Below are 13,699 nucleotides of genomic sequence, written 5' to 3'. Positions count from 1 at the left end.
TCGTCGAGAGACGAGTCACTTTTCAATTGCCTCCTCAGTCCGAAGTAGCACCTGTTGGAAAGAGTTATCCTGCGTTGGATTTCCAGGATGACATTGTTGGTGGTGTTTTTGCTGGTTCCCAAAGTCAAGAGTGACGTGAGWGCCAAGTCGCGAGTGCGACGACTGTTTGTTTGATGACAGGGGATATTTCGTATTGCCCTCGTTCACTGCCAGACCCATTGGCTTTGCTTTCTTGTCCAGTCTGGAGAAAGCCCAACTAACAGCGCGGGTGATATCAATATCATCGGCATACGCCAGTAGCTTTACACTCTTATAAAATATTGTACCTGCTGGAGATGGTACCATGGAGTCATATGTAGCAGTTCATGCTATTGAGGGAAGTTTTCTGATCGCCATTCACTTGGGAGTGGCCAGAAACGAATCGCTTACACATGGCTTAAGCAGCGCGCGACTTCCGGTCTTTGATCAAGTACCCTCTGGGTAGCCTAAGAACATCCGTTTGAAGGCGAGCTAAAGTGAGAAGGCGAAATATCCCCTACATAAGGTTGTGCGCTCAGTTTGGGATCAATGAAAAGAAAACACTTTAGGTAGTTGAATTTTTAAACTTTAAATGCAAATATCTTAAAACCCAAAAGTCAGCGGCAACTATGTATGTATGCATATTTACATAATCTGAAAACCTCCTCTATCCGAATATAYCTTTTTTAACCTCGTAATTCATCCTTTTAAAAGCTGGAATATATAGTATAGTTTTTTCTTTGAAAAAATTTCTTATCACATCAATAAAGCCATTCAGTAATCTGCCTGAAATTTAAATTTTTGTACATAGCACATACATAGCCTTTTATAATATTTACAAGTTTTCCCTTTAAAAGTATATTCTAACAAGAATTTTACACTAATAAATGCTTTATAATTTATACCTAGAAACATCAACATTTGATTACAACTTCCGAATTAAAACTACATTATTTGTTGACATTGCGTGAATGTATGAGTGCAGAATCAAAAGGGATAAAGACGACTCTTCAGATAGTTTTGACAATACTGATAACTTCTTCAGTAATTGTTCGAATCATTATAAATTTAGATTGGAAGTTTCAATAGAAACTAACACTTAAAATAATAATATTTTTTGGTATGCAAACAAAGAAGTCTAGTTTTCGGCRCATCCACGTTTTTATTTGATACATTGCATAATATTGTCAAGTTTCGATATTTYATATCGATATTTTCTTTTAATGTACATCTCTATTTTAAACCGAAAATTTGTATTTTAAGTAGGAATCGACGAATCCGCGGTTAATATCAGTATTGGCTGATGGAGGAAGTTCTCGTGATTAATTATATATATACAGATATCTTTTCTGCTGCTAACTTGTATATTGAACTTAATTCCTGTAAGAAAAACTTTTTTATATATATTTTTTATGAAACCTGTTTTAAAAACTGGTGGTACATTGAAATGTTACGATGGAAGGAAGTACTCTGGAGCGTCTTAGGCAAAAATTTAAAAAGATTAACAAATTAGAAAAAACTATGTACGTTACCTCAAAATGTACAGAATTGGGTTTTGAAATTTCAAAAATCATCGAGTACCGACTTTAAAAAATTAAGTTATGGGGAAAAACTTTAATGTTTTGAAATGTGATGATAAGTTCATAAGACAGGAAAAATACATGTAATTTCGTCAAATTGTCTCCAATAAATTTGAAATAACATTCTTGAAATTATGATTTCATTTAAGACAAAATTGGAAAAAAGGCTTTAATCCCACTTCACCCTTAAAAAGCAAATATAATATTCCACCAACAATATATTTCCACTGTATTTTTACATCCCTTCTAATATGTACGTTGCTTGATAGATTTTTAGCTTTTGTATTAGATTTTGTGTTTTATTTTCATCTGCCTATTCAAGTAAAATAAAAATAAATCGACTCCTAGACCATGCATTTCCGGCTGATAACGCAATCGAGAAGATTACTACATATATGTATAAGTAATACATATTGGTACTTGGTTTTAGTTTTTATTTTGTGCTCTGAAGCTGTTTAGCTACATATATTTATATGTATGTTGCAGTTTTTCATTCCTATTTTACGTTACTAATCTACGTACGTATGTACATTTAGACATAAATAAGATAATAACGTCAATGAATAAATATTGTGGAAACCTCAGCCTCTGTCGTTTCGCACGCATAATCAATATTTATGACACAAGTATTGCGATAACTAAATGGAATTCTGAGTGAAAAGTATAATACATAATATCAATGATCAAAATGATGAGAAAGTTGAAGCCCGGTTGACTGCCTGTCTGTCCGAGATGGTAAGAGACAGCCTTATGGGGCACGTGTGAAAGTTGGRCAATGGGCGTGGCCCTGCCCACTTTTTGGTGAACTCCCATATTTGGGGATCCGACCAAAATTTGGTACGTGGCATTCTTCTTACATTTTTATGTCACATTGTGAAAGACAGATGACAACCACGCCTACTTCCCATATAGTACAATTTTAAATTCCAATTGATTCGTTCAATTTCCACTACACAAATCAAGAAGCAATTAATATAAAGGGATAAAACTTTGCACGACTAATGTCTTTAGTGTGTGTGACCGTGAAAAATGTAGAAAAATAAGTGCAACATAAACTGTTCAAGCACCTAGYTACGGAGTATTTAGACCACGGTACCTATAGTTGACTTTTGATCGAAAACGKCGGTCAGTGTGTGATATATATAACAGAAATTAAGAGATAAACCTTCTCATATAAAGGTAGGTCAGTATGTCAAAAATGGATTGAATGGTACCAATACTTCCCTTAGCCCCCAATATGTGAGTTATCCAAATGAAATTAAAACAGCGTGTTTTACTCATAACAGTAAACTAGATAAATTTTAATGAAAACCTTGCTTAGAACCTAGAAAACTTCAAATTTAATGGGGATGTTTATTATCCAACGAAACATTCTTCGGTATGTACGGTTTGAAGATTGTCTCTTTGAAATTGTCATTTGATGAAATGACAGCTCTTGAATCTCTTCAGGCAATATTGTTTTTTTTTACATGCCCATTGAACCAGAAATGGGAATGTCGAACGGTTTTAGTTGTGCAAGCACAAGCTGTATTTTGTACGCTTTCAAGTTAATATCTTGATCTCCACTTTCTTTGTGTATACTCTCAGCTACGGCTTCTATATTTTCTACTATGCGTGCTGGACGTGGTCTTTTTCGTCGAATATTATCCAATCATGAATGCTGGGTCTCAAGATGGGTGATGGTGTTGCGAATAGTATGTACAGTAGGCCGAACGTGAAATTTCTTAATAAATACATATAATACAATACTAAACAAAAATAACATRACAGCTTTACACGATTCATGTGTGATCTGATTCCTAGGTATCAGGAACTGGAAGCTACATACATACGTAGGTTGCCGTTTATGTTTCTTAATTTACGACCCCWGTGTTACAATCTTGGAATTCACCACTGTATAGTAAAATTAGATATTTTCGATGATATTCATTAGATTAGATCTAATCCAATGTTATTCATACTCAAGATGTTTTGACATATGTATGAGCGCTATTGCCCTTTGTTTGGTCACTGTAAGACAAATTTCGTGAAAACTGCTGGACATAACTATAGGCATCAGTGCGACTTGCATGACCTTTTCAATATAAAATTTTTTTGTTTAGTTGGATCTCACACAATTTGTGCTTCGAAACACATACATATATAACAAAAGGTGCTGAAACGGGAATTTATACTTATAAATCCGAAAGTGAACAGCATTTTTCAAAATGAGCCTATCCACTGGAACAACGCACAACAGTAAATTCTGAGTGGTACACAATCACTTGTTTGCTAGATGTTTTTCTCTGAATCAGGAAAACCAACCACCGAAGGCGGATATCTGTTACCATTCGTCAATCAAAGGGGCAATAGTGCTTCGACAATTAAAATGGTAGTCAGAAGGTTCAAGGTCTGCACGATAAGGTGGGTGAARCAAAACTTCTCAGCCGCTATTTTCCAAATAATTATTAACGGGTCTAGAAGCATGAGATGGAGTGTTGTGATAATGTAAAAATATTGTCTCATCACTTATCGCAAATTTAAAGTATTTTTCGGCAATGTTCGTTTGAATTTGATTGTTTCATCAAGCTATATTGCTGAAGCTTATAACACAGTACGTCCTTTTGATTGCACCGAATGCAGAGCATTAACTTTGCGTCATGCATATTCTTATTTGCCCTTGATATGTCTCTTTTGGCCAGGTTTCACATATGATTTTTTTTACGTAGAGGGTTATAACAATGGATCCATTTTTCATCACCAGTCACAATACGATGCAAGTACCATTTCTGACAAACCATATTGTCTTTCAATTACCCTTAATTCAATTAAAATGGCACCCGTTTTCCTTGCTTTTGAATGTATCCGACGGATTTTAAACGTTTTGATAAGAATAGGGAATTTTTGAGTGACTTAAAGATTCTGCGGAATTTTCTTGTGTTTGACCATAGTCTTCATCAATCAATGCTTTAAATTTCTCACTATGTATATGTTCTTTGTAAAATTGTCTTTACACGAGATTTAGCAACATTATTTTTTATATTGCAGATTATAACACCAGAACGAGGATAAGAAAATAAGTCWTCTGCCATCAACGCCGCCGAATGGAATTGGCATATACCAATTGTATGGACATAAATTTTCCTGCAGCTGTATAAACATGAATATTTACTTTGCCCTGCATACATACACAAACATATGCACATGCACATAAATAAATACAAATTAATAAAGGCTGGTCAAAAACCAAAGAACGTCTTATATTAGGGGAATTTGAAATTATCGCTATAACGAACCAACACAAGCTATTTGCCCAAGTTAAGGCCGATAAAATCGAGTACATTTTGACATTAATAGTAATACAGAAATAAGCTAACGACTCCGCACAATCTTTACAAAAAGCWAAAAATAAAAAACCAAAAAAAGAGGGAACAATGACATCTCGGTAAGTACAGTAACAGCTTTTAAAATATAGTGTATATAAAGATAGAATTTCGCATACGAAGCCAGCAACTGTGCAAACTTAAATATGAAACTTTCTGACGTGTAACACCATGTTCAGATCAGTGTGTACTTCATACAAGTATTATATACACATTAAAGTATTTATTCACATTAGGTAAAGTACAAAAATGGAACCTAAAATATCCCAAATTTAATCATATTTTGCTGTACTATATGTTTGTATGTTTTCATTACTTTATTTSTTGGCTTTTATATTGAAATCGTGACTTGTATTTTATATTCATTTCTTTTATAACCAAATGCAGGCTGGATCGCCTTTTTATATTGTTGGAGTCTGGGTCATCGGCGGTGACGCGTCGTGCGGCAGCGAAACAAATCGGAGAAGTGCAGAAGTTATACCCACACGAGCTGCATGCGTTGTTGAATCGTCTAATTGGCTATTTGCACAGCACTTCGTGGGATACGCGTATAGCTGCCTCACAAGCTGTCGAAGCGATTTTGCAAAATGTGCCCGCTTGGAAGCCGGAGTTATATGCAACCATAAAGCGTGAGGTCATTAAGAAAGAGAAGGATATAGACGATGAGTCAGCTATAGGCTCCACGACTGGCGGTGGTGAGGATGACAGCTGCCAATCGGTAGCCACGACCGCCACAACATCCAGTGAACAAAGCAGCAGTCGTGATGCGCAGCAGCGTGAACGCCTGTTATCTTTTKCGGAATTTGATTTGGAGCAAATACTTCATAAAGGCGCACGTCTTATCGGCTCCGAGGGCATGGAATTCGATTTGAATGAAAGTGATGTGACGAAGTCGACAAATGAAGGTGCGGCGAATGCTAATGCCACAGCTTCAGAGAGGTTGAGTCGTCAACGTGCACTGTTGAATGAGAAACTAGGTCTGACACAGGCGTCTAAATTGGGCGTTAACTTAATGGACATGATTACCGATGAGGATGTCATGCCTTCTAATAATGGCAGCTCTTACAATGCCAACGAAGAGAAGGTATGTATGATATGAGAAGTACAATTTTATAACCATCTACGCAGGACATATTTTTATAACCTGAAAAAGGTATTTTAAGTTTGGCATGAAGTTTGTAGCACCCAGAAGAAAATGTCGGTGACCCTGAAAATTAGGTATAAACGTATGTATAGCGTAACAAGCTGTGTCGATTTAATCATATCTGTCTGTCTATCTGTATCTACGCGAAATTGAAATTTTGCACATGTCCTTTTCTCCCCAAGAAACTGCTCAGTTGTCGGACTACTATAGCATAACTGCCATCCAAATTGAAGATCAAATTCAAGTTCTAGTTTGTATGCAAATAATATTTTTTTAATATTCACGAGTTTTCGCATAGATCATTGTCAAAGGGCACATTACAATCTCCAAATATATGGTTTAGATCGGTAATAGGATTTTTTTTTTATTTGTAAAGGGTATTCCATCTTCGGTGCAACCGAAAGTAATATTTTTTATTGCTTTGTTTTTGGTTGATTGTTAAAAGTTATTATTAAATATATTTAAAATTGTAAAGTAAATCGTATTTAAAAATCCACTGTCAAATCATTATTTCTTTTTTTTTTGTTTCTGGTAGGTCCCCGTTGAAGACATATTGAACATAAAGCCCAATTCACATCTAATTCCTTCCAATGGGCAACAATTGAGTTGTCGAGAAATGAATCGAGCCAAACGAAAGGCGCGACAAAATATTAGTATCACAACCAGTGGCGGTTGTGCCAATTCATCCGTTAATAGTCTTAGCCGCAGCAATAGCAGTACAAGTAGCGGTTTGGGCACCTGCAAGAATAGTTGCAGTGTGAGCGATGAACCAGAGCATAAGAAAATGAAAGCAGACTCACTGCAACGGCAAGAAGTTTTCTACACGTTGAATGGTTGGTGTTGCTAAGCAAAATAGAGCAAATATTGTTGTGATACATATTAATTTTTTTATATATATTATTAGATCCCGTTCCGGATGCGACTGGTATGTGGGTGGATGCCGTCAGTTGGCCTTTGGAAAATTTTTGTGCACGCCTATACGTTGATCTCTTTAATCCACGATGGGAGGTACGTCACGGCGCTGCGACTGCGTTGCGTGAACTAATTAACAATCACTCCAACGGTGCTGGTAAGGCAATCGGTATGTCACGCGAGGAAATACAGCAGCATCATAATCTCTGGATGGAGGATGCAGCCTTGCGTTTGCTCTGCGTACTTTGTTTAGATCGCTTCGGTGACTTTGTATCCGACCAAGTGGTGGCCCCAGTACGCGAAACATGTGCACAAGTTTTGGGTACCATCGTCAAAGACATGCATGCAGAGCAAGTGCATCAAATCGTGCAACTATTGATGAAATTGCTAAAACAAAACGAATGGGAGGTGCGTCATGGCGGGCTGCTAGGCTTGAAATATGTTTTTGTAGTACGTGAAGATCTATTGCCGATTTACGTGCCGCAAACTATAAGTAATATATTGTTGGCGCTTTTCGATGTAGTCGACGATGTGGGCGCTGTTGCTGCGTCGACTTTGATACCGATCGCCACGTGGCTACCGAAATTGCTGAATCCTGTGCAGGTGTCGTCGATTGTAAAGATGCTGTGGGATCTGCTATTAGATCAGGATGAGTTGACAAGTGCATGCAACAGCTTTATGGGATTGCTAGCTGCGATTTTGTGTTTGCCAAACGCCGGCTCTTGGATACAGTGAGTGCTTTTCAAGGTCGTMATTTATGATTTCATTATGTGTTTTATATTTCTCTTTATTTTCAAAAGAATGGAACCAATGTCTACTTTGATACCACGACTGTGGCCCTTCCTTTCGCATAGTACAAGTTCGGTGCGCAAGTCTACTTTGCTTACCCTTCAAACACTCACTGCCAACAATCTAAGTAAGGAGAAGCTTGAAGCTACGGCCATCGTTGTGCCCACCACAAGCTCAGCTTCCATTAACAATGGCAATGGTGTAATTATGTCGAATAAGGGATCTTCAAGTGATGAAACCGCTACTATTGCCATTAATTTCGACTCGAAAAAATTGAATTTAAATTTGGGTGTCATCGATTGGCAGTGGAAGCTTTTGCAGGATGCCCTACGTTTCATCTACGAACGTATTCTAGTCGAACATCAGCCTGATATACAAGAGATGTCTTGCAAAGTATGGAACAATCTCTTGTTTAATGCTGATTTGGGAGCACTGCTTCATGCAGCCTGCCCTATCGTGTCGTCGTGGATTTGCTTAGCCATGCAGCCAGCGCGTTTAGCCTTCGATTCCTCTATACTAATACATACCACAGCAGCACCACAAAGTCTTCCGGCTATGTCAGCTGACGGACACTCACCTGCAACATCCCGCCGACGTACACAACGCGTTACGGATGACTTAGGTGCTGACTCCACACCGACAACGCAAAGGTATTTCCTTGGTGGCAGTGAAGGGACACCTTTGGAAGTGCGTGAACGGAATGTGATACGTGCTCGTGTACTAGCAGCTCGAGTACTAGGAGCACTTTCCAAATATCTAGTGCAACCTGCTCCCGGTGTGGCGTACACACCTAATATGGAATCACCGATGGACTGTTATACCAAAGTGCTGTTAGGTCATTTAAATTCACGGTCAGCGGTGCAGCGCATTGTGTGTGGTAAGCTTTATTGGTGATTCAATAATATTTATAACCGTGTATATTAAGTTTACCACAAAGTTTGTAACACTTAGAAGGAAATGACGGAGAAATTTTGTAAAATATATGTCTATAAAATGTATAAACTGACGCGCTGAGTCGATTTAGTCATGTCCGTTTTTTTTTTTATTAAAAAAACAACTTTTTTATTTGACGATGCAACGGTATAATAACCGAAGCAATTGTTCAGCCTATAGCTGTTATACAAACTGACCGATCAACATCAATATAAAAATCGGTTTATATAATTTTTTGCTATAAGAAATGTAGGCTATTATATCTTCGGGAAAAGCCGAAGTAAACGTTTTTTCTTATTTTATTTAAATTTCTTACAAACGCTGTGTTATAGGTCTAATCATTGCTTTCTGGGCGCAACTCGACCAATCAATGCATATGGCTGCACCCAAATTGGCTGAAAAACTCCTCACATGTGTCATGGAGTATGTATATTATGACGAAGTAGCCATTTCATTTACGAGGTAWTTTAATTCATACAAATTGTAAAACGGAGTGTTTGGTATGGTAACAAAAAATTTCCTTTTATTTAGACTTCATCAAGAGGCTCATGATCTCATTGCCACACTAAAACAATATAAAATTGTCATAAACGATTTCAACAATGCGCGCGTTCTCACATTGGAACAAATTGAAGCCATTGCCACCACTCTCACAGAGGGTTTGCATCAATATGCGCTAAAGCCGAAATTATTGGAAACACTCGAAGAGCGTAGGCGCGGTTTACAAAACTCTTTTGCTCAGACTACAGCGGAGCAGTGCGCGTACAATATAAGCGCACAAGCGGCATTAGCTGCTGCCATTGTGGGTATGCAATGTCTGCCGGAGAAACTTAATCCGATAGTTAAACCGCTCATGGAATCAATAAAACGGGAAGAGTGCGAGTTGTTGCAAAATCTTTCGGCGGAGTTCCTAGTACAGCTAATGCATCAAGTGTGTGATAGAAATCCTAGTCCCAATAGTAAAATACTTACTAACTTATGTACGCTACTGAGGAGCGATCCTCAGTTTACACCGAAAATTGTGAGTAACACCAATTGATTGTGAAAATTCGGAATATATATAATGCACATTTAAATATTTCTTATGTCTTTTAGATTTTAAGCCCATTGACATTGAAACAGACTCCCTTGCCGGAGTCGGCAGCAGTCACAAACAATTGTGTATATTATGGGATTTTAACTTTAAGTCTTCAACAAAATAATATACAAATTGGTGGTACTGGTAACCGTGGCGTTGCTGCGAGTGCTCCTCGTGGACCTGGTAGGCCGCCMCTAAATGAAACGCTTGCCACAACAGAAATTGGCACCAATGCTGTAAATGCGGTGGTAAGTGCCTTTTAAACTAAATTTTTGTTTTGACTTGTATTTTACTCAATTATTATTGTCCCAGGAAGTGAAGCAGAACCGCATTCAGCGCATGGGTGCATCATGTGCCATATCGAAGATTTGCCTAGGCTTTAAGATGAATATTTTCTCAAAGATACCAGTTTTCCAACATATTCTCTTTACTAAAATTGAACAGTTCATAAATAATTATCCAAATATGGAACTTTTATCGAATGTACCCTTAGATTTAGCCCAAACAAATGATATAATCACATCACTGCAGTTAATCGAAATTGCAGCGCCACACTTTTTGCACTTTGCGAGCGATGCTTCAGCAAAAGACGAAGTGCTCAAGCGGCTGTTTTCGTTGCTGCCACATTTCACTGTTCTCATCACGCACCCCTTGAAGGCGGTAAGTTGTGTTTGAAATTTACTCACTCTAATTTATTGACTTCTATTAATTGGGATTTAGGTACGTCACATGGTCGCACGCTGTATTGCAGCCCTCGCAGCAGCAGATTTGGTGCGCACCATGCACTTTGTGCTCGATGTACTACTTGGCATGCTGGTTAACATTGAGAATGTAATCCAGCGTCAGGGTGCGATTGAAGCTATTGAACGTGTGGTAGACAAGCTGCAGCTGTGTATTGTGCCTTATACCGTGCTTCTAGTCGTTCCATTGTTGGGTAAGCGCCTCTTTTTTTTTTAAATTTTTTTTTTTTTAATTTTCTGTTATAATGTGTTTTGTTTATCAGGTTGCATGAGTGACCCAGATGAATCTGTGCGCCTGCTTTCCACGCATTGTTTCGCTACACTCATTCAGCTGATGCCATTAGATTCGCGCAGCAAATGCATCAAAAACGAGATTCCTTCTGCAGAATTGCAGCAGCGTAAGATACGCGATCGCGAATTTCTCGATTATCTTTTCACGCCAAAAAGTATACCCGACTACAAAGTACCGGTAACAATTTCCGTGGAGCTTCGTTCTTACCAACAGGCTGGCGTGAATTGGTTATGGTTCCTTAACAAATACAATTTGCATGGAATACTCTGCGATGACATGGGCCTGGGAAAGACATTGCAAACCATTTGCATACTCGCCGGCGATCACTATCAACGTCATGTAGACAAAGCCACATCACTGCCRAGCTTGGTGATTTGTCCACCCACTCTCACTGGCCATTGGGTATACGAAGTCGAAAAATTTATACAAAAGTCGAACATTTTGCGGCCACTGCATTACGTGGGATTGCCCATTGGGCGTGAAAAACTGCGTTGCCAAATTGGTGCATGTAACTTGGTAGTGGCATCATATGATACAATACGCAAAGATATAGATTTCTTCAATACCATACACTGGAACTATTGTGTGTTGGATGAAGGACACATCATAAAGAATGGCAAAACCAAAAGTTCAAAGGCTATTAAGATGCTCAAAGCTAAGCATCGTTTGATACTTTCAGGTACTCCCATACAAAACAACGTACTGGAGCTGTGGTCACTATTCGACTTTCTCATGCCCGGTTTTCTTGGCACTGAGAAGCAGTTTATTGCACGCTACAGCCGACCAATACTTGCTTCTCGTGATTCCAAGAGCTCCTCAAAAGAGCAAGAAGCCGGCGTTCTTGCAATGGAGGCATTACATCGGCAGGTGTTGCCATTCYTATTGAGACGCGTAAAGGAGGATGTATTGACTGATTTACCACCGAAAATAACCCAAGACTTATTGTGCGAATTGAGTCCATTGCAAGAGCGTTTGTACGAGGACTTCAGTCGTACACATTTGAATTCTCATTGGAAGGATTGCCTGCAGAGTATGGGCGATAGTGACAGCATTAGTAAAAAGGCRCACATTTTCCATGATTTGCGTTATCTACAGAACGTATGCAATCACCCGAAACTGGTGCTCACGCCAAAGCATTCGGAGTACGGGAAGATAACATTGGAGTTGCAGAAACAGCAAAGCTCACTGGATGACATCGAACACTCGGCGAAATTACCGGCACTGAAGTGAGTATTGTWACAATTATTAGCTGTTGTTATTTATGTAATAAAATATTATTCATTTCATATGCGGTTTAGGCAATTATTGCTCGATTGCGGCATTGGTGTTCAGACGGAATCGGTCAGTCAGCATCGCGCGCTAATTTTCTGTCAATTGAAAGCTATGTTAAATATTGTCGAGAATGACTTGCTACGCAAACACTTGCCGTCCGTTACGTACTTGCGCCTGGATGGCAGCGTGCCAGCATCCTTAAGACAACAAATTGTAAACAACTTCAACACCGATCCGAGTATCGATGTGCTACTACTAACCACACAGGTAAACAAGAGATCAATCACGTTTTCTCYTAAATATATTCATATTTTGCTTTAATACAAGGTTGGTGGCCTCGGTTTAAATTTGACTGGCGCAGATACAGTAATATTTGTTGAGCACGATTGGAATCCAATGAAAGATCTACAAGCCATGGACCGGGCTCATCGCATTGGCCAGAAAAAGGTAGTGAATGTATATCGTTTGATAACTGAAAAAACGCTTGAGGAAAAAATAATGGGTCTGCAGAAGTTCAAAATACTCACCGCGAATACAGTGGTTAGTTCGGAGAATGCATCGTTGGAGACGATGGGCACGGGTCAGTTATTTGACTTGTTCAATGCAAATGTTAATGATAAAACTGGATCAAGTGGTGCGCCAATGTCGAATACGAGCGCTGGTGGTCAAATGTCTATGAATGCTATCATTGAATCTCTACCAGAGCTATGGTCAGAACAGCAGTATGATGAAGAGTATGATGTGTCCAATTTCGTGCAGGGTTTAAAAAAATGAGTTCGTAATAGAAAAAATAAACTTGGACATAAGAAATGGATATATTAAAAAAATGATACAATACGATATGCATTGATTCCAAATTTAATGCCTCCACACACAAATTGACATAATGCAGAAACTTTTATAGAAATCACTGGATTTTAAACATAGTTTAGTTTCTAAGATTTCTTCCGTTTTTTTTACTATTATCAATCTAATATTTCGAAAAGTTAGTTAAGTGTCCAATATAATCCTTTAATGTGCTCCTTTTTACTTATTTGAAAAAATTATGAGAAATTTGTATTTTTTTTCATTTTTAATGTTTTCTTGTTAACTCGCTGCTTCTCTTTTCTATATCTATTTTAATACAATCGTTAAATGTGCTCTTTTTTAGTTATCTGAACAATTATGAGAAATTTGTATTTTTAATTCTTAATGTTCGTTTGTTTTTTTGTTAATTATATCCCATAAAAAATTTCGCTGCTCTTCTTTTTTATAATCTCTTTAAATAGTGCAAGGTTCGATTGTACTTTGGAGTGGCTATAGCGGATTAAAAAATAAATTCCAATAAAAACAAAAGAAAATTGAAATAGCGTTATAAAATTAATTGGAAAACAGGTAAAACGTTGACTTCGATTGTACCGAAACTTTAACACCCACAGTGCTATGCTTTAATAAGTTAAAAGTTGATAAAAAACATCGACTTTTATCGATCTGATTGAGTGGTAGCTAATGTATATGACGGTTTGAATAATCGGAGACATCCGTGACTATAATATATGTCAAAGAGATATATTTCACACCGAAATATCAAAAACTGAGA

At 37.9% G+C, this 13,699-nt stretch overlaps 1 protein-coding gene across 1 annotated transcript in view; it reads left to right on the top strand.

The window, feature by feature from the left end:
• LOC108977853 (TATA-binding protein-associated factor 172) overlaps positions 1 to 13,466 on the top strand; it is a 14,447-nt gene extending 981 nt beyond the window's left edge. The window contains exons 3-15 of the mRNA XM_018947802.1: positions 4,626 to 5,022; positions 5,348 to 6,044; positions 6,640 to 6,937; positions 7,009 to 7,747; positions 7,817 to 8,682; positions 9,071 to 9,200; positions 9,270 to 9,759; positions 9,834 to 10,064; positions 10,129 to 10,476; positions 10,537 to 10,750; positions 10,820 to 12,074; positions 12,147 to 12,387; positions 12,448 to 13,466. Of these exons, the coding sequence (XP_018803347.1) occupies positions 5,012 to 5,022; positions 5,348 to 6,044; positions 6,640 to 6,937; positions 7,009 to 7,747; positions 7,817 to 8,682; positions 9,071 to 9,200; positions 9,270 to 9,759; positions 9,834 to 10,064; positions 10,129 to 10,476; positions 10,537 to 10,750; positions 10,820 to 12,074; positions 12,147 to 12,387; positions 12,448 to 12,894 (5,967 nt within the window). The 5' untranslated portion in view covers positions 4,626 to 5,011 and the 3' untranslated portion in view covers positions 12,895 to 13,466. The remainder of the gene's footprint in view (positions 1 to 4,625; positions 5,023 to 5,347; positions 6,045 to 6,639; positions 6,938 to 7,008; positions 7,748 to 7,816; positions 8,683 to 9,070; positions 9,201 to 9,269; positions 9,760 to 9,833; positions 10,065 to 10,128; positions 10,477 to 10,536; positions 10,751 to 10,819; positions 12,075 to 12,146; positions 12,388 to 12,447) is intronic.
• The last annotated feature ends 233 nt before the right edge of the window (positions 13,467 to 13,699 follow it).

Source organism: Bactrocera latifrons, unplaced genomic scaffold (genome assembly GCF_001853355.1).
Source record: "Bactrocera latifrons isolate USDA-ARS-PBARC rearing strain unplaced genomic scaffold, ASM185335v1 scaffold_96, whole genome shotgun sequence".
NCBI classification, from domain to species: domain Eukaryota; kingdom Metazoa; phylum Arthropoda; class Insecta; order Diptera; family Tephritidae; genus Bactrocera; species Bactrocera latifrons.
Note: the sequence above shows the minus strand (reverse complement) of the source record. Positions and strands in the feature narration are given on the sequence as shown.